General features: G+C 31.4%; 4 protein-coding genes across 6 annotated transcripts; 3 read left to right on the top strand and 1 right to left on the bottom strand.

Moving 5' to 3' along the window:
- Window positions 1-913: 913 nt before the first annotated feature.
- On the top strand, window positions 914-2,745 carry LOC110609807. The gene is made up of 3 exons (XM_021749627.2): window positions 914-1,068; window positions 1,804-1,955; window positions 2,549-2,745. Exons 1-3 carry the CDS (start codon window positions 999-1,001, stop codon window positions 2,564-2,566), a joined length of 240 nt encoding a protein of 79 aa, XP_021605319.1. The 5' UTR covers window positions 914-998; the 3' UTR covers window positions 2,567-2,745.
- Window positions 2,720-3,648, bottom strand: LOC110609806 (NAD(P)H-quinone oxidoreductase subunit S, chloroplastic). The gene has a single exon (XM_021749626.2). The coding sequence runs from the start codon at window positions 3,581-3,583 to the stop codon at window positions 2,873-2,875; it is 711 nt and encodes a 236-aa protein (XP_021605318.1). The 5' UTR covers window positions 3,584-3,648; the 3' UTR covers window positions 2,720-2,872.
- Window positions 3,649-5,567: 1,919 nt separating this feature from the next.
- LOC110605269 (nucleoside diphosphate kinase III, chloroplastic/mitochondrial) lies at window positions 5,568-9,132 on the top strand. 3 transcript variants are annotated; one of them, XR_006348908.1, is made up of 8 exons: window positions 5,568-5,808; window positions 6,143-6,280; window positions 6,852-6,889; window positions 7,001-7,051; window positions 7,276-7,443; window positions 7,519-7,631; window positions 7,799-8,019; window positions 8,462-9,132. XR_006348908.1 is itself a non-coding variant. In XM_021743710.2 (7 exons), the coding sequence occupies exons 1-7, from the start codon at window positions 5,595-5,597 to the stop codon at window positions 7,920-7,922; spliced, it is 846 nt and encodes a 281-aa protein (XP_021599402.2). In that variant the 5' UTR covers window positions 5,568-5,594; the 3' UTR covers window positions 7,923-8,100. The 3 variants fall into 3 exon arrangements, 1 of the variants encoding a protein (XP_021599402.2); XR_006348907.1 differs by having other exon boundaries at window positions 8,438-9,132; XM_021743710.2 differs by lacking the exon at window positions 8,462-9,132 and having other exon boundaries at window positions 7,799-8,100.
- Window positions 9,133-10,396: 1,264 nt separating this feature from the next.
- On the top strand, window positions 10,397-14,318 carry LOC110608769. Its single transcript, XM_021748060.2, has 7 exons — window positions 10,397-10,613; window positions 11,153-11,219; window positions 11,308-11,366; window positions 11,459-11,548; window positions 11,641-11,780; window positions 13,493-13,547; window positions 13,820-14,318. The coding sequence occupies exons 2-7, from the start codon at window positions 11,153-11,155 to the stop codon at window positions 14,027-14,029; spliced, it is 621 nt and encodes a 206-aa protein (XP_021603752.1). The 5' UTR covers window positions 10,397-10,613; the 3' UTR covers window positions 14,030-14,318.
- The last annotated feature ends 6,014 nt before the right edge of the window (window positions 14,319-20,332 follow it).

Here is a 20,332-nt window from a genome sequence, read left to right as displayed (position 1 = left end):
AAACATAAAAAATAGTTCAATTTATAATTAATTATATTTAAAATTTTATCAATTAAACTCTAAATTTATATAAAATAATAAAATTATTTTCCTGTAACTTTATCAATTAATAAAAATTCAGAGCAGTAAAAAAAAAATTAAGATATAGTCAATAATTTATGTGATAAACTTTTATTTTTTATGATAATTTTTTAACAAAATGATTAATTTGTTTTTAGTTATTTTAAATTATGTAAATTTAAAAGTTAAATTGTTATGTTTTGTATAAATTTAAATGTTCAATAAATTATTAGTTTGAGTATTAAATAGATTAATTTAATTAGTATAGGATTGTAATTATATATTTAGTCAATTTAATACAGTATACTATTAAATTAGATTTTTTTATGGAGAAATTTTTTGCAAACTTAAATTTAATTTATTTATATATATATATTGAATTATTTACTGTAATATTCAAATTTTCAGCCCCTTATTAAATGCGAGCAAAAATGCTCGCATTTGTGACTTCCAATTTTTTTCATTTATTCCAATTAACAGTAAATTCTGGTGGTCATTTTCTTAATTATTCAATTATTATATTGAAAAAGAAAAATTAAGATCAGACGTGGAATTAAAATATTTCAAAGCAGCAATAAAATTAAATTTAATTAACATTATAAATAATACAATATAATAAAAATTAAAACTCGTGTCAAACGGGATGCCGTCTTAACTCGTAAGTGCTCACCTGGCGTGATTCAGAGGCCAGAACTCAAAAGTGGACCGACTACCCATAAAAGTGTCAAACGGGCTATCTCACAAATCAACAGTCCGTCAAGATCAACGGGGTGGATGATATCCAATTGGTACGCAGAGAAACACCCAAGCAAGTCCCTCTCTTTTTTTATTTTTATTTTTTTTTCTGAAAAAGAAAGGCTCCTTAACATAATCGCGTCAAAACGCGGAATAAAGCTCTCAGTTTACGGTTCGCTTCAAGCATTGAAAGAGAAAGAGAGATGGGAGGAGCTCAGGCGTTGAAGAGAATCCCTCGCATCAAGTTTCCTCAGAGACACCTCAAATCCTCTGGTTTTCCCTTAAATCACTGTTATTTATTGTCTTTATATCTATAAACATGCATGAGTTTGATTTTGATCTGAGCTCAATCTCTGATTTGAACCATCTGATTTCATTCAATTAATCTTGTCTCCATGCTCCAATATCATGTTTTTAAATAGCACTGCCATTCGGTGTTAATGACGTTGTTTGATTGAAGGCAACTTGTATCACATGTGGTTTGGTTGGTTCTGATGCGAATGGTCGGTACCGATTCTTTGTTTTCTAATGCGTCCGATGCTTAATTTTTTCCTTTGTAGATGACGCCATTGCTACCTGTTTTTCTTTTTCTTTTTTTCTTAATTTGTGTAAAAGAAGGGTCAATCGATTATCTGATTATGTACGACAGCTGAGATGTAGAGGCATGTCAATTGCTTGTAAATGTTCTGTCATTCACGATGGAGTTTAATTGTAGAATGCATGTCATTTGATTGTAGGCATCTATAACTTTGAACTAAAAATAAGGAAATATGCTGCTCAATTTGGTGTTTTTGTCTCGTAATTACAGCATATGTTTAGGTGGGGCGTTCCACCCTCAGAGGTGTGACTGCGTGAGGCTTGGTAGAGTGTAATCTCAGAAAAATTATTTCTTTGATTTGGAGATATTGTCTTGAGAATTCTGGATCTTATAGATACGAATATTACTTGCCCGGTTTACACTCTGCATTTAATAACACTCAACCACTTACTATGGGAAGTGATTTGCAGGTTCTGCATCACCTTCTCAAGAGCCATCTACAACGGGACATGCTGATCTAACGTTCTTCTCAAATTCAAAGGCTCCATCAACAGTTGGAGGGAAAGCTTCTCTTCAGCCTAAACGGACACCTCCCTCCAATGAGGAGATAGAGGCAATCTTGGTGTGTTGATAACTTTCTTCCTTGATTACTGCTAGATTTACATTCTCTAGCTGTGCCATCATTTTTTTAGCAATGATGCTTTGATGTGCACTATTACTGTTGTCATTTGTTTACTAATGAATCATGAGCATATGTTCCAAACTGTCTGGTGGATGTTAATTCTATGTTTTCTGTGCACTGAAATAGAATGCTGACTGGTCATCATTGAGCAAGTTTTGAGGTAGTGAAAATTTTTGTCTACAACTTTGGAGTTCATTCTTGCATCCAAAAGAAGTGTTTTGTTTTTTTATTTTATTGGTGATGGGTGACACTGGAGAATGAGAAATGATGTTAAGTAAATGCACTGATTCAAGATTATTTTGTCTCATTTGTCATCATGGTCGAAGACTGATTGGTTTTATAAGATTGTTCATTGAGATTTTTGGAAGCTATATTGCAGTCTGTGATAATGGATGCCTCTTATTAGCATTCTACATAAACTTCAGTTGTTTTCTTTTGGAGAGTGTTTCTGTTTTGTAAAGGTAGAACTGACCTTGTATTAACTGTGTTGCTATTCTCATCTCTAATTTGCTTCTTTCTTTGTCCTTCTGCAGCTGGGAGGCTGCATCTGACCTCATCATGTAATGTCAGTATGAGAGTTGGGCGTTCTTGTCATGATTCTCAATTTGAAATTGAAGCAATACAAGTTTTGTAATACATTGGCTTTTATCAGAACTTGTTAAAGGCAAAACTTCATAAATTCTCGATGTTAGACAATAAAAGGATAATGAGAATTTAGCTTCCCTCGGCATTTATCTTTCTTTTTGATGTTTGATCATTGCAAATAGAATTTATTTCCTGCTAAGCTGGAACTTTCAGAAAAATGCACAAGCCAATCGAGCAAAACATGAATGCAACAGAAAATATAAATAGGTAGATTATTGTGTTTTATCAATTAGCTCTTCGAGTATAGCAGACCTGGGGTTTATCCCTGGAGGGCCCTTTTCCCTGCGTTGAAGCTCTTCAAGCCTGAAAGTTATTAACCGATCCCAATTACCTCCTTCAAAAAGAACTGCTGCCTTCCCATCAGTGATTCGCTGAACAATACCACAGTACATGTAATATGGGCTGTTTGAGTTACTAACAATGGCAATCATGCCAGGCATCAGCAATGGTAATTCTGGTGGTTCTGGCTTCTTTGTGGCGGTAAGCCCCAGTGTATCTCCCGAATCCACAGCAGACTGTTTTTTAGGAGGTGGGTTTTCCTCTATGAACTTTTTCAATCCTTTTTCTCCACCAGGAAATCCCCCCGTTAACCCCATTAGCTCTTTTCCAAAAGCATCTTCTGGGACACTACCAGTCGTTGTTTCTTCCAAGGTGCCTGAGTTTTCCTCTTTAGCACTAGCAGCACCCGGTGATGATTCAACTTCTCTTTTTAGCTCTTGTTGGAGACCCTGTTCCCCATTCAAGAGTCCTCTGCCTCCCAGGATTTCGAACAGGTCGAATTTTGCACATGGCTTTAGCCTAAACCTCGAGTCCTTGGGAATCAAAGAGTATGGCCTGCGAGGACAATTGGAGAAGCTGTTTTGGCCAAGGAATTGGGATCTAAATAGAGAACCTTGAAGACTGATAGAAGAAGCCATGGTCATTCAGATGCCGGTCTTTGAGAAAAGGGGAAAAGCATCCTATTCTAATCTAATCTAATCCTGGCCACGAATGGGATTTTGTTGGATGGTTCTATCTTTCATTTATTGGTTGTTGCAAATTACATTTTCAGCCACTAGTTGTGTCATCCATTTCCTATTACCTATTTAACCATTTGGACCAACGCTGTCATTGATTGGCACGTTTCTACCAATGGATAGATGCCCCGTGAAATTGCCAAGTGCGAGGGGAGCCATGAACGACGCCGCTTGAACTAGAACCTCTTCCGGGTATCAATTTGTTGAGACCATGATCTTGTGTTTGGATATGTACTCGATTTGGCCGAATCGAAGATGAATTTAAGTAGCATATATTTGGGTTTAAGATTAGTTTTATATTTAAAAAAATAATATTTATATCAAATTTAAATTTATTTATATGAATAAATAATTAAAATGATTTTATATATCTTTTTTAAAATCTATAAAATCAAATAGATTCAAATATACTTTAAGTAATAAAAATAAAATTTTGGATGAATTTGAATAAACTAAAATAAATCTTAATAAGATTTGAAACAAGTTTTAAATCTAAATAGGTGATATTCGCGGGTATTTTAAGAGCTACTTATATTTGACAGCAAATTTCATTCTTTGTCAAAATTGTTAATTATAAATTTAATGCAAATATAATATTTTCAGTTTAATATATAATTTAAATTATAGGATAAAATATAGTTACAATTAACCGTTTCAAATTTACAGGACTAGAAATTCAATTTATAACTTTATTTGTCAGTAATTGTTAATTGCAAATATGAGCATTAATAAAAAAAATAAATTAATTTAATTGAATTATTATAAATACGATTAGCAAAAAGCAGACGTGCAACACAACGATCCTCTCTTTTATTTGGAATTTTTCCTTTGGCATTTTTAAAAGTTTACATCTCATTGAAAAGGTGGGCCATTACTTATTGAAATTATTACCGAGAAAAAAATAATATATTAATTACATAATACTAAAATCAAATTTAATATGTTCTAAAAATAAAAACCAACTTCAAAACAATTATTTTTTTTAACAATATTATGTCAAATTTCTTTTTTAAAAAATTAAATTTCCCAACAACAATGATAATTATTATTTTGACATTTTTATTTAATTATATTGCTAAAGTGGAGAAATGACGTGAAAGCAAAATTATTGGGTAAAATCATTTGATGATCATTATGAGTCATTCAGAGTGGAGCGAAATGGAAACTCTGCCTAATATTACTGTGCGTAGAAGGCCCCATGCCCTTACTTAAGGTAGGCAACATCTAATATTCTATCATTCAAGGCAGGAGAGGAGTTGAAGTGTACCCATAATCATGTGCCAAGAAAGCAGAGCTCTCTGCTTTCTGCTTCTTTCTCTACAGCAAATAGAGGTGCTTGTTTGGGCAAGGAATAAGTAGGCACAACATTATTAAACTGATGCTTTATTTTATTCCAGGAAAAACATTTTTCATGTTTTATAACATTTTAACATTCAAGAAACTAATTAAAAAAATAATTTTTTAATTTCAAAATACGTCTTTTTACATGTAAATTTATTCATGCATTTTATTTTTAAATTAAATAATGAAAAATGTAGTAATGTATATATATATATATAATGATTTATTATTTGAATAATTTCCCATGAGTAGGCACCTCTCACATCTTGTAGCACGTCAAAGATCAAGCATTGGCCAAGAGGAAGCTTCTCTTGTTACTTTACTTTCATTGTGAAAGTGGACAGAAAAGGGAAGCATCCTCCTTCACAATAGGCCACGTTTTTTCTTCTTTTTTTTTTTTTTAATACTAATGATTATTGATTTATTATTGTTTTTCTCGATTAATATTTATCAAATTTGTCGTTAATCAAGCGTTGAATGAGATTTATAAGAACGAGAAGCCGTTAGTTCAGATTTGATGGACCATCTATAATCTTTCGGGTAGGGTTTGACCCGACCGTAAGGCGTGAGCTGACCCATGTTTCAACCTTATATGCACACAACTCAACTTTCACTGTCTCTCACTCTTATCAGCTATTGCTCTCGCTCCTCAGCCTTCATACCTCTTTCGCTGTCTCCACACCTCCGCTTTATTCTGTCTTCCAGAAACATGAGTTCTCAGATTTTCAGATCTGCCTCTAGAGCCGCCAGGTCTCTTCTCTCTGCTTCTAAGACCTCCCGCTTCTGCTCTGGTATTTTCTTCTCGATCTCTTTTTTTTAGCATTTCTTTTCATCTTTGGTGATTGATTTGTTTTTGTTTAATATTTGATGAGACTTTTGAGGTTCCTGAGCTAAGAAACTCTATGCATTTCAATCATTTTTTCCCTTTTGCTTTCCTATTTGAGAGTTTGATACTTTATGATTATATTTATTTTATTTTATTTTATTTTTTAAAATCAATGTTCTTTTGGGTCAATGATATCATTAGCTCTTTAACATCTGTTTCTTTGGGTTTTAATCGTTGAATTTAATATTGCAGAACTTTCTTCTTGAATCATGATCTAATAATGAGTATCTTCTTTGTAGAAGGAAGAACTGTAGCTGCAGCAGCGGCAGTTGCATTCAGTGGAAAAGCGCCTTTTCTAGCTTCGGCTTTTGGAAGGACTGGTTCTGCTAATGCTTCTAGACAATGGATTTCGGGAGCCCTGGCAATTCCTGCAGCAGGTTTGGATTTCTTTTTATTATTTTACAAAAACTGATAATTTTTTCTGCTTCCAAGTCGATTTTGTGCACTTTTGTTCAACGTAGTCTCTTTGGCCTTTGGGAATGGAAAACGAAGAGGAGCCTTGTCCTCTGCCCAAGTTTTTGGCAATGCGGCTTCCGGGACCTCTTCTATAATAATCACACTGTGCTTAAGCATGGTAATGGGTTAAAGTTTGGACATGGGAAAGAATTTGGATTTGTTTGCTTCCCAATATCTGTCTCCGACAATGCATCTGAATTCCCAAACATCTTGTGAATTTTCTGGCCGATTATAGTATTGTTCTAGATGTATTGTGTTTGTTTGAATTAATTCAAAGCGATATAAAGAATTTTATTCCAAGTTGGCCGGTTCAGATTTACATTGTCTAGATCTCTTGAATAGAATGAAACAGAAGAGGAAGGACTAGAGACTAAATATTATAATAGTATAAACCTATTAATTCTTTTGTTTGCTTGATATAATAATGGAAATTTATTTCCTGTTCTTAGTTTCTGATCTTGATTTCTTTTTTCCTACAATATATTGTTGTAGTTTACATGCTCCAAGAACAAGAGGCACATGCTGCAGAGGTACTCTAATCAGAATTTGTTTTTGTATCTATTAACAATCCTTACTCATATTTTCTTTATTTGTTTGTAATTTTTTTTTAGAAGTAATGCATTTTTTTATTATATTTTCAGATGGAGCGCACTTTTATTGCAATCAAGCCTGATGGAGTGCAGAGAGGGCTGGTAGGACAAGCATCTAACTTATATTTGCTACTTAAGGGGGGCTTACTTCCCTTTGCAACCCTCGCGTGTCTAACTTACTTGAGACAGCGAATTTTAATATTGTTTCTTACATTTGTCGCTTGTTTAGATCGCCAGTAGTATTTGTTTCTTGTAGTTTTTTTGTTTTTTTTTTAAGCCGAGCTTGCTGTTTGCCATATCTGATGTGATGTGACCTTTTGTTCCAGATTGCAGAAATCATTTCTCGTTTTGAGCGTAAAGGGTTCAAGCTTGTGGCAATTAAGGTAGTGGTTCCTTCAAAGGAATTTGCTCAGAAGCATTATCATGATCTGAAGGAAAGACCTTTCTTTAATGGTCTCTGTGACTTCCTTAGCTCAGGCCCTGTTGTTGCCATGGTATGAAAAACCTGAATTCTCACCTAATTATTGACGCGTGCTTTTGAGTAATATCAACTGATCCAACTCATGCAGGTCTGGGAAGGAGAAGGGGTGATTAAATATGGTAGGAAACTCATTGGGGCCACAGATCCCCAGAAATCTGAACCTGGAACTATCAGAGGTGATCTAGCCGTTGTTGTTGGAAGGTATTAATTTGGATATAGTTAAAATCATCAGCTTGCTCCTTTTTACGATATGAAATTGCATTTCTTAGCTTTTGCCATTTAAATACCGACTCCCAGATATGCTATATCGGTGTTGTATCATTACATCACCATTGCAATAGTAAGCGTATCGTTATTTTGCCATGCAGGAATATCATCCATGGAAGTGATGGCCCGGAAACCGCCAAGGATGAGATTAGCTTGTGGTTCAAACCAGATGAATTAGTGAGCTATTCAAGCAATGCTGAGAAATGGCTGTACGGATTCAACTGATGGAGATATTTGTTCTCGGGTTTTCTTCGGGAACTTAGGTCCCACATGTAGGGTGGGGGAGAATCACAATTGTTAGAATAAGATTGTTCATTCTGAGGTGAGTGACTGTTGCTTGCTACAAGCGATTGGCAAAAATTGAAATTTTAGTAATAAATATTTCACCTCATTTTGTCGTTAACTCAAATCATATGTACTTTTACCTCCATATTGTTCAATATCTTGGAACGAGGCTCCCCTGCAATAGTACATTAGGCTCGAGGTTCTACTTTCATGCCAATAGCCACTTGGGATTTGAGGTTTGAACCTACTTTTTGGAAAAACACCTTTGTTACTCTGTAGCTGTTAAAAAAACCAATTTGAAAAAACTATTTAGCTGTTTCTTAAGTTTTTACAATTAAAATAAGTTAAATTAATATAAAATAATTTTACCATTATATTTAAAAATAAGTAGTATTTTCCTAACGACAACAATTTAAGTAATGATTTTCTAATGAGTTCATTGTTGCATTCTGAAGGTCTGTATGTAATAAATACAACAGGGTAAACCTAGATTGACAGACGAAGGACGGTGGAAGGTCCGAGAACACCATGCATGTCTGAATAAACACCCTTCGACGAGCAACAATATAACAAGCAAGCCATCTATAGAAAACAAAAAGAAAACTCCAAGCCCAACAAACATGAAAAACACTTTCGCCCAACACAAACCATAAGAAAAAAACAAACATAGAAGGCTATCCTCATAGGCTCATCATTGAAAGCCAGTATGGAAGGACGCAACTATGGAAGGACCAAATTCGAGACAATCTGAATGCAGGTGTTTATTTCAATAGTCTTCGCAAAAATCTGACGGCAATCAACTAGAGTAAGGAACCAAATGTGGCAGCAACCCCATAACAAGGCTATCCTCTCAAAAACCAGACACCCATCAACCCAAAATCTAACAAAACTGTAGAAAGCCACACCATGCAAACCGCCCGAGCAAAGCAACTAAACCACTATACACAAAATTTGACCAAGAAAAACTCCAAAGGCGAAGCCTTCTCCCCATTGGAATAAAACCTAGCTTCTCCTGTGATAGAGAGGAAAGGAAATCGACGAGAATTGCCTTTTTTCTGCCTTCCTTTCTCTGTCTAAGCAACTCTGTTTTGGTTAGTATATTTGACAAGTTTTATTATTTAAAATTATTGACAAGTTTTATTATTTAAAATTATCAATTGATTATTGGTGTTTGATTCTCTGATTTTTTTATTAACTAATTATTGTAAAATTAAAAGTCAAAGGGACATGTAAAATTTAGAAAAAAAAAAAAAAACAGAAATGTATTTGTGAGAACAGTTTCGTTTTCTCTTCAAACTTTTATCTTTCTCAATTTATTTTTTAAGAAAAATGAAAAAAAAAATAAGAAAATGATTTTTAAAATTTCACATGTCTTTTTAAACTTGCATGTAGTATTTATAAGCTCAACCAATTCTAGTCCCGGTCAGTTTCGATCCATTTTCATGTTGTAATCATTATTCCAGCTTCATTGTTTGAATTGATTTTGATTAGAAATAATTTACATTTAAAACAATTACAATTTTAAAACCACGTGATAATATATAAATTTATGAGATATGCGTTTATGATATATTAATTATTCAATTTCTATAGCAAAAAGAAAATACATAATAGTTACTTTCAAAAAAATTAAAAGCAATATATTTAAATAAAAAATAAAAAATTGGTAAATTTCAAGTTGAGCCAATTATAATTTGAAACCATTTAGTTCCAATCATCTTTATGTATAAATTTACCACATATGGATTTTAATATAAATATTTCATTTAAATAATAAATTTTATTTTAGGTCACACTTTAAATTTTATGTAATTTTTTAATAACTAATTAAATAATTAAATAACTCCTACATATCAATTGATTTTCCTATCAAAAAGTACAAATTTAAACTCTATTTTTTTTTATAAAAAATAATTTATATTTTAAAAATATTTTATATACAAAATATTTTTAATAAAATAATTTATTTTTTATTATTTAATTTTAATTTAAAAAATAAATTATTAATAAATTTATATATAGTATTTTTAATAAAAATTTTAAATTTTAAAAAATCATTTATCATTTTTTCCTTGATTAAATTTTTTAATATTTTAAATATTAAAAAATATTTTCTCTAAAATAAACCAAGCCTTAATTTTTTTTTTCTTACAAAAAATAGCCCTTGTATATTTGGCATAATTTCAGTTTAATTTAATTTGCATCAAACCAATAGGCTAATGCCAGTTATCTAAACGACATCCGTCCGCAACGTGGCGGACGTTGAGAGGTGAAGGTTTTAAATTTTTCCTATAGGATTGTGCACTTGATTATCACTAGGCGGAAATTATTGCGTCAGCTTTATGCGGTTATGCAATAATTGCGGTATTTCCAGGCGGACTTCAAATCTATATTGAGACGGTTTAATGAATTATACGCGTAGCGTAGCCTTGCCTACAATTTCCTCCTTAATTTTTTTTAATACATATGAAATAGCTACCGCCTCACGCTTCTCCTCTGTCGCTCGGATATTCTCATCGCCTTTTTGAGGGAATCATCTTCTTTCGTCGGTTCGAAGCTCCTCCACTTTGCAACCTTAATCCTAAAAAGTTTTCAATTTCCCCTTTTCCATCAGCGACCTCGTTGCAATCTGTAAGTTTGCTTTTTGTTATGTTGAAAATTGAAGCTCTCTCTCTCTCTCTCTCTCTCTCTCCGTGATCTGGTCGGCCAATTTGGAAACCCTAGGTTGTCTATGAATTTTTGTATTAATTATGAGTCAAGTGCTGTGAGCTTGTTTGATTGGTTATTCTAGGGTTGTATCATTTTTTTGTAGTGTGTTTTAAGATGGATGTACCCGCTTTGTAAAAATGCCTTCGATATGTGATATCGCTTATTTGCAACGATTTTTTGTCTAATCAAATATCAGGCATTAAAGATTTTGAGTTTGGATTTGGAAATAATTGACTGTGCTTGCTTTGGGAAGAAGCCCATAACTTTTTTAGGGTTTCGTTTTTTTGGTTGCTTTTCATTGGGTTTACATGTTTTGTTCTGCAGTGTTTTTGTGTTTGATTACTGTTTTTTAGACCTTCAAGGCCTCCAATATTGTCTGTCTCACGCTTGTAAAGATATTTCTATAGTAGTATTTACCTGCTCTCTTCCGTCCATGACTTGACGTGGTACATCTTTCTCAGATGGCTACTAAACCACTTAGCCGTGAGGAAATTGCTAATACAGAAAAGAAGCTAGATATGCCATTGGGTACGCTTATTTGACATTAATGCTTAAACGACTTTATCATTTTCATGTTTGTTGGTTGCTCATTCATATTTTGTTTGCTTTGTTTTAGATGACATCATAAAAATGTCTAAAAATACAACTAAGGTTAAGAAGCAGCAAAGGCCTCCGGTATGGAATTTGTATACAAGACCATGCTTTTTCATTTTCGTTTTTCTATTTGACCTATTATTGATTTTATTATCATTGTTTTTTTTTGGCAGAATAAAAGTCAGAAAGTTTTTAACAGTGCTGCACAACAGAAATCTGTGAAGGTGCAGCATTATATGGATTCACGACCATTTGTTCGACAGGTAGGAAATTACTGCAGCTAATGGGGACAAACCTGTACATATACTTCATGTCTTTGATAACTTGGATCATTGAATTTTATTTTGGTTATCAGGGGGCTTTAGCTCAAAGAAGGTCAAATTTCCAAGGGAACCAATTTCCTGTAACAACTGAGGTTGCAAGGAAGGCTGCAGTTGCTCCTTTTCGTGGTAGACCTTTTATTCGTAATGGGTTGGCTAATCCAGACAAAGCAAGGTATTATATCTTCCAGTTTCATGCTGTTCATTTATATTTGTAACTATGAGTTTGAATAACTGGGAGAAGTGGCAATATTAGTTTCCCATTCAATTGTGATACCTTAAAATCGACTTCTTGCAGGTAACTATGATGCCTCTGCCATGTGGTCTTCTGGTTAATGTTATTGTAACCTCACATAGTCTTGTGCAACCCACATTATGAATTGTTGTTGACAAGTGACCTATTTGGAGTCTCACTAATTATTTGATGGTTTCTGCGGATATTATCCAGAGTAGATGCCTGCAATGTGATGTTTGTCAATTAGGATGAATGGTGATTGCATCTCTATTTTAGTGGATATGGTTCTTTGGCAGTGGATAATACCAGTGGGTAGGCTTTGCAAGTAATGGATTGTATGCGATTGAAGTAGGCTTTGCAAGTAATGGATTTGATGCTATTGAAGTAACTTCATTTGAAGGTGTTGGGTGTATGAAATTTGCAGAAAGTTTGATGCATTAAAAGCATGATACGGGCATGACGATCATGAAAATTCATTAATAAATTTTATCTGCTGAAGTGATGTTGCACAAACACTGTGCAGAGAGTTCTATCTCTTATGCATTTGATAGACTGTGCTTCTCATTGTTAGACAGGACTCGTGATTGTCTTGTCTGGCAGCAACGTCAAGCTACCTTTGTAGATCCATTCTTTATCTCTATTTTGAGGTTGTTATTTTCTTGTTATGGTGAAGTTCATCATCACTTATGGTTATTTTTGTTAGGGTTGTACTAGTTTCTGATGAGCAATGCCTCTTTTTTCAATGAGCTTAGATTGAATGTCCAATTGTTCATCCATCCTGTTTTTCTCACTTCCATTGACCTGAAATTGTCATTTTTTCCTGAATTGGGAAGATATCCAGTGATGGGTGTTAATTCTTTGTTCCCTGAAGTTGGTGATAAGTAGATTTTTTGGGGTTTGGGAGCTTCTGTTGGCTCTGTTTGACACTTCAATCTTCTCCATCCTCCTTTTCTTTTCTCTTATCTTTACATGACTGGGTCACCATCTGACTGGCGGCGCATGTGATGATTTGACACAATGTTATATGGTTACAAAAATTGGAGGATTCTAGGAGACCAAAAGAGGAGCTTTGTATTCGCTTCAGCTGGTTAAATGGAAGAATCTTGTGAAGTCATGTTTAAAAGTTGATGGGGTAATAATTCTGTTCTCCTGCAATAGCTTTGCAGCTTCTGTCGGTGGTACTGGTATTCTCTGCACTTGGTCTGAAAGTTGAAGCCTTCTAACTTATTGAGCTTTATTGAAAGTCTTGCAAACTATAGTTCGCCAAGTTGTTCCTCTGGTGTGCTGCTTCATGGTGGTCCTCTGTTTTTGTGGTTGCAAGGTGTTTCAAGTTGACTATTTGGAAGTTCAGATGATCTTCTGTTATTTGAACTCTTCTAGCGGAATTTACATAAATGAAAAGTGCAGAGAATGGGTCTTCATTTTTGTTCAACTGACATCTTTGTGCTAATATTCTTTGTCTTAGTTTCTTAGTTTGGTGTAATTTGAATCAGCACGGTAAGACTTTCTGGTCTCAACCAAGGCAAATACTGCACATGCTAGTTTTCTGACAATGACAGTGGTGCTGGCTATTGTGGAAGGACTGTTTGTTGGAATTGATTGCTCAAGTATTGATTGGTTTTAGAGTCATTTTTCTTCATTTCTTGATGCAGGACAGGAGCTTTTATAGTTCAGAGGAGGGCTGTAAATGGAGGCTTTGCAGCTAAGGTGTTTTTCCATCTGATACTCTTGTTGGGCTTTGTTTGTGTTATTTTTTCGTCTGTAGTATACTTTGTCTTTTACAGGCCGTGTAATTGGTATTCATTTTGTAGATTGATCTGACAGCTTTTTCCATGTAGTAAATCTAGAACTGTAACTAGATCCTATGACATTTACCTTCTATTCTGGATGATTTACTAATGTGTGTGCTAGTAGCAACAGCAAAATGTTGCTGCTTGTTAGAGCAGTAAGATGATGTTTACCTGATTTGTGTTGAGCAGTCATCACAACAGCAGCATCACCATCACCATCAACAACAGCAGCAAGGGGATGCCGGTGCTAAGCCAAGGACTCAAACACTGGATTCACGGTTTGCCAACATGAAAGAGGAGAGAATGAGGGTCTTCTCAAGTCGGAACAATGCTGTCCAGCGCAATGTTAGTGGCATTCGGCCAAGGGTGCCATGGGCAAGAGGCCGGTTTGGCAACTGAAGGATGGTTTTACTTGGTGTCAACTGTAGCAGAATCTCTTGGTACTAATGCAAAGTGTTGAAGACGTGAAGGCGTCTGTCCAGTCTTCCTGCATATCCAGTCGGAGGAAGTTGGGTTGGGGAGGTTTGCCAACCGTGAACCTTGTTTTTTGGGTCATTAAGTTTTCTCGGTTTTGCTTGGTTATATTGAACCTCAACTTCATCTTGGTGCTTAATTGGCGTTATTGTATATCACAGGATGTTTGTCGTTCGTGTTCTTATAAATTTTACTGCTGATGTTTGGGTTTTTCTATCGTTCTCCATGGACCACGTCAATAGGATGTTTAGTGGCGGAAGTATTGGTGTGGCTAGGGTTGAGTATTTGGTAAATTAAGTTTAAAATTGAATTGAAAATCAAAAAAATTAAAAAGAGATTTAATGAAAATTACCGAAACAATTGAATTGAGAAAATTAAAAATTAGGTTTAATTAAAATTATAGAAATCAAATTAAATAAATATAATAATAATTGAATTGAATTGAATAGAAAATTTCAACTCATTTGGTTTACGCATTCAGTGCCCTCCTTCCATGAAGCATTATCTCCTTCGAGCTTTAATTCAAATAATATGTTACGGCTTTAAAAATAAAATTTCATTAAAAATTATCAATAAAATATATTTAGGATACCAATAGATTTAGAAACACAAAATATATTATAAAATAAGAATTGCAAAGTCTAATATATTAGTTATAGAATTACAATTCAATAACTATGTTACATACCAAGTCAGATATGAAATTGAGACACTAGCAAAACAGTAATAATGAGGCAGGAAAGAGAACAAGCATCAGAGATAATCAACGTCTAGTTTCATAACCTTAAGAGTAAGAGTGATGACGAGATTAAGAAAACAATGATGTCTATGTGAAAGTGCCGGCGACGGACGTGAGAAAAATAATAATGGCTACAAGAGAGTGAAACTAGTAGTAGCAACGAGAGCCACGGAGATGACAGGCCAAAAGCAAGAGCAACAGCCAAAGGGAGAGACACAGTGAGAGCAATGACTAGAGAGAGAGTGATAGCAAGAGCAATAATGAAAGTCCAATCATGATCTTTGAAGTTTGAAATATCTGAAGAAGAGAAGATAAGGGAAGACTTTTAGATTAGAGAGAATAGTAATCGGCAAAAGTGAAGAAAAATAAATTTAGGGTTTCTAACTGATTAAATAATCAATTTATAGTGACTTTTAAATGGCTTATCTCTTCGACTAAAAGACAATTATAACGTTATTAATTTTAAGTGAAAAAATAAAAAATAAAAAAAATGCTACCAAGGATCAAAATCTTAACCTTTTACAAGTCTATTAAGAGACACAATTACTGTGTCAAAAGCCACATATATGCAATCATAGCTAATATATAATAAGCATTAGTTTAGTTCAAGTTAAATTTAATTTTTATTTTTTTAAACGAATCGAATCGATTAAATTAATTTTTTTAAAAATAAAAATTAAATTAAATTTCTTAATAAATTAAATTAAAATTAAATTTTAATACAATTTGATTAATTATTTAAATTTGAATTAAATTTTGTTCACTCTTTAAATATAATTTTTATAGGTTCAGCTAAAATTGAGAGAGGCTAATAATACAAATGGTTATAAAAAATATTTATATACAATATCATAAATTTTTCAGTAATATAAAATAAAAATTTCCACTAATAATCAATTTTTCTTGGAAGCATATCACTAAAAAGGATCGTTCCTCGGACCTGCATTATCTGATAGATTTCTTCCAAACATAAAAAGAAGCATAATCAAACTCACACTCAGAAATAGACCAAATAACAAAGAAGTCGTACCGTGGAGCAATTACATAAATCAACAGCGGAGGTGGTATGACAATTCGATAACTCCGTCTCGCCTTTCAGAGATAGGCCCAACGAACTCCCATTACTCAGCTGCATGCTAGATCTAGAGTTCATCTGGAATCTCTTCAACCAAGGCAAGGTGGGCCGGTGAAACCAAGAAGCAACGCCTGATGAAGCCCAAATATCTAACGCATATCCTTAAAAATTAAACCATTTAAATTCTAATTCCATTTATATTAATAATATTTAAATTCATTTTAAGTTTAATTAAAAATTAATTAAAATTAATTAAATTTATTTTAAGTTAAATTATTATTATTTAAATAAAATTTTAATTTATTTAATTTTATATATTTTAATTAATAATTTATATAAAAATATTTTTTATTTAAAAAAATTAATATTTTTAAAAATATTTAAATTTTAATTTTAAATGAAAATATATAAAAAATTTATAAATATTATTATAAAATATATTTTTTTATATTAAATTAATTATTTATAATTATTAAATTATGAAAATATTATTTTTTAAAAAAATTAATATCATTAAAAAATCTTATTTTTTAAAAATAATATAAAATTATTAAAATTTAAAAACTAAGAAAAATATTATTTTATAAAATCATATCTTAAAAAGAAATTTAATTTTACTCTACCTCAAAAAAATTCTCCTTAGGAATTATCAAATCTGCAAAGTATCTAACAACGAATATACACGGTCTGCTTCAAAAGTTAGGAGATAGGAGGGGTTTTATCAAAGTGGCCTATTAAAAATAAATAAATATAAATCTAATTAAATTCATATTTCAGTTTAAGAACTAAATAAACAATTTTTTTTCATTAATTAAGTGTCTGTACTTTTTACTTAAACATCAAATGAGTCATCACCTAATATCATTGTATTTTTGTAATAATAAGAAAAATTTTGTATAATAAAATTGTATTTTTGTAATTTTAAAGATTATTTATTATTATTAAAAAAATAATATTATATTTTATTAAGATTTATTTAATTTTAGTAAAAATAATAAAAAATTTTAAATTGAATTTATTTAAAAAAATGTCAAATAAGGGCGGAGGCAGAGCCTTTTTTATACTTAATTATGTGTCTGACAATAACTGGATTAATATATTCAATTTTTGCACACAAATAATCTCCTCATCTAAAGAGTTTTCTTTTGATTTGATGTGTTTAGAATAATAATTTCAAAGTGTCTCCTATTAGAGTCAAATCCTTGTGAATAATCGTTGAATTTTTATTTTTTTAAGTCATACTCAATCAACTACTACTAGTTGTCCTAACATAATTAGGTTTATAAGTAATTACCATATTATATTTCTTGGCTATTTCCTTTTGTTTTAGTTATCCTTGGTTAGTTGGGGCGGTGGAACACCTACTTTGAATTGCTTTTCGCGTTTGTTCTTTGTTTCTAATTTTACAACACTTTTTAGCTTTACCTTTACCTTTTAACTTTGGTTCATGCAAAGCTTGCCCAACTAAGCTTTAGCTTCTTTTTGGATGAATCCTGAAAATGTCAAGAGGATTTCTTAGAAAGTTCAAAACAGCCAGATGCCAAACATAGAGCTAGAGCAATATGCAGTTCAATTCTTCGTTGGAAAATTATTTCCTTTGGTAACAGGTAAATATTAATTATAGAATGATTTGATTGGTTAATTTTGTTTACTTTTATATTATAAAAGTAAAAATAAATTACATTTATATTTCATGGGTTTTTATTTGAAAAGCCTCATCTCTATTAACAAAATAGAAGTTTCAGGAATTTGACTTTTATATTATAAAAGTGAGAAAATTACATCTATATTCCATGGTTGTTATTTTGAAAAGCCTCATTTATATTAAGAAAATTAGAGAAGTTTCAGGAATTTGATCACAAACCAAAGATATCAGACAAACAGGACAATAATGTATTTCAGTTACGTGTGCAACATTCATATTTCTATGTGAAAAAAAAAAAAAAAAAGTGGAAAAGATAAGATTGCTATGAGCATAGACAGACACGTATGGAAATATAGAAGAATTTTTCTTTGATATAAAGTGGATTAGAAATTTAGAATCCATTCTTCTCTCCTGTCACAAAAAGAATCCATGCTTTTCTCATCAAAAGTTCAGACTTTTTAAACGTTTCAATTATTTTTTTTTAAAGAAAGAAGGAATCAAAGCGTGAAAGGTATGGTGAGAAATTTCAAACCTATCATCAAAATAGAAAATTAATTATAATATTAATTGCATATTAACGACTACTTTAATTTCTTTTCCATAAAAAAAATAATGCAAGATTTAATACGGAATTGAAAAAATATTGATCTAAACTAATAAAATTTCTATGGCTCTGTTTAAATTTATAGTTGGAGGGTTGAAAAGGTACTTTAAGATTGAAAAACTGATTTTTAACTATTCAACTTTAGGTTAAATTTTTAATATTAAATCAAAATTTGAATATCTTTTAATTAATATACTTAAAGAATTTGTTTTCAATAATAATTCTATAATAATATTAATATATTCATAATAAGTCTCAGATTCGATGAATTAAAAGGAGAAGAAAATAAATAAGTGAAAATTTGATTCATATAAAAATTAATGGATTTGACTAGGTAGTTAAAAGAAAATGATGTCTTGGTCACTCACATCTTATATGTAAATTCCACTTGTATGTGCAAGATAATTTCATTGATAATCTATATGCTTTAGAGAGATTAATTTACGTGTTTCATACATAAGTGAGGTTGCATAAGTGAGGTAGTAGATATAAAAGGTCGAAATTACATTTTATGATGAGTGATTCTCTGTCGAACCGAATGAGCTGGTATGACCTCCTTTTTTTCTATATAGACCTATCGCGATTTCAATAGCCTATTTTTATTATATTATCAACTCAATTATACTAAAACTTCTATTTTAATATAAATTAAGAAAAATGTAATGTTATTAAATTAATACTTTTAAAAATTTTAATATATTTTCCATTTATTTTTTAGAAGACCCTTTACTCACACTGATTATTAAAAATTAAGCACATATTAAGAAGATTATGAATTAATTACTTTTTTAAAAAAAGTTATCTAACATATAGAAAAAGAAATAATTTTATAGTATTTATGACATGGTGAGGTTCTAAATAATAGTTTAGACTTTAGGATATAGATCTGTCCTTCACAATTCCCAAGTGGGAAATAACATTCTAACATTCAGTAAACAAATTATTTATTCGAAAAAAAAAAAACAACAATTATTTTATATACAAAAGTTTCTTCTCCCAAATCCCAATCCCATCACTTTATAGATAGATGGTCAAGATCTGTACCGAAAGATATGGACATCAGCAAATAGCAACATCCCAAGTGGATTCAAATTCCTATTTAATGTGAATTTACAAAAATAAGGATAATATAGTCAATTCAATGCAGCGCCTAATTGCTATGCTTGGATAAAATTATGGAGGGGAGAAAATAAACATTAGGATAAAATTATGGGGAGGAGAAAATAAAAGTGGGAAAATAGTTTTTTTTTCTTTTTCTTTTCTTTTCATTTATTTGGATGAGTGGAAAATAAATTTATTTTCAGGTAGAAGAAATGATAAAAAAAGTAAGTAATAATATTAATATGCCTTATTATATAAATTACATTTTTATTATTTGACTAAAAATATCTATTAAATAATAAATTTCACTCAAATCATGAATTTATATTTTCTACAAGAGTAGAATAAATAAAATATATATTTTTAATAAATAAACTTTATTATAATTTTTACATCAAATTATTTTATAAAAAAACTATAGACTGTATTAAACATTCTTATATGTAGAATCCAGTCATTTTTATATTTTTTAAAAATTTTAAAATATTATTATAAAATTTGATATAAATAAAATTATATTATAAAAGTACAATCTTAAAATAAACTACCTATATTAGCTAATGATAAAAAATAATTTAAAATAAATGATTTGGGCATAGTGGATGATAGACTTTATTTCTCGATCCTCATACTTTCACTTTAAAATGGAGAAAAATAATTATATAAAAATACATATTATTTTCCATCATTCATTTATTTTCTGTTACATATTCAGTTATTCGGTTTGCACTTAATTACTCAGCATTTAATTAGAGGTGCGTCCTTTTCAATTCTCTCGTGTTAGGAAAAAATCCTCAAAATACGGGAGAGTGAGATTTTCCTTTTATTTTCTTCTAAATATTTTCTTTTTCCTCTCCATTTCACCAATCCAATCAACCTGTAAACAGAGAATCTATTATTTAAGCCTTATTTATTTTGGAGAACTTCACTGAAAAAGTAAAAATTATCTGAAAGTATTAAATTTAATCTTGTTTAATTATCACATTTACCAATTATTCAGGGATTCGACTTACTCTACTTTCCGTACCTTACAGGGATTCCATTGAGCCGTGACTTGAGCTCAG

Source organism: Manihot esculenta, chromosome 2 (genome assembly GCF_001659605.2).
Source record: "Manihot esculenta cultivar AM560-2 chromosome 2, M.esculenta_v8, whole genome shotgun sequence".
In the NCBI taxonomy this organism is placed as follows: Eukaryota; Viridiplantae; Streptophyta; class Magnoliopsida; order Malpighiales; family Euphorbiaceae; genus Manihot; species Manihot esculenta.
The sequence above is the reverse complement of the archived record's forward strand: the minus strand, read 5'-3'. Positions and strand labels throughout refer to the sequence as shown.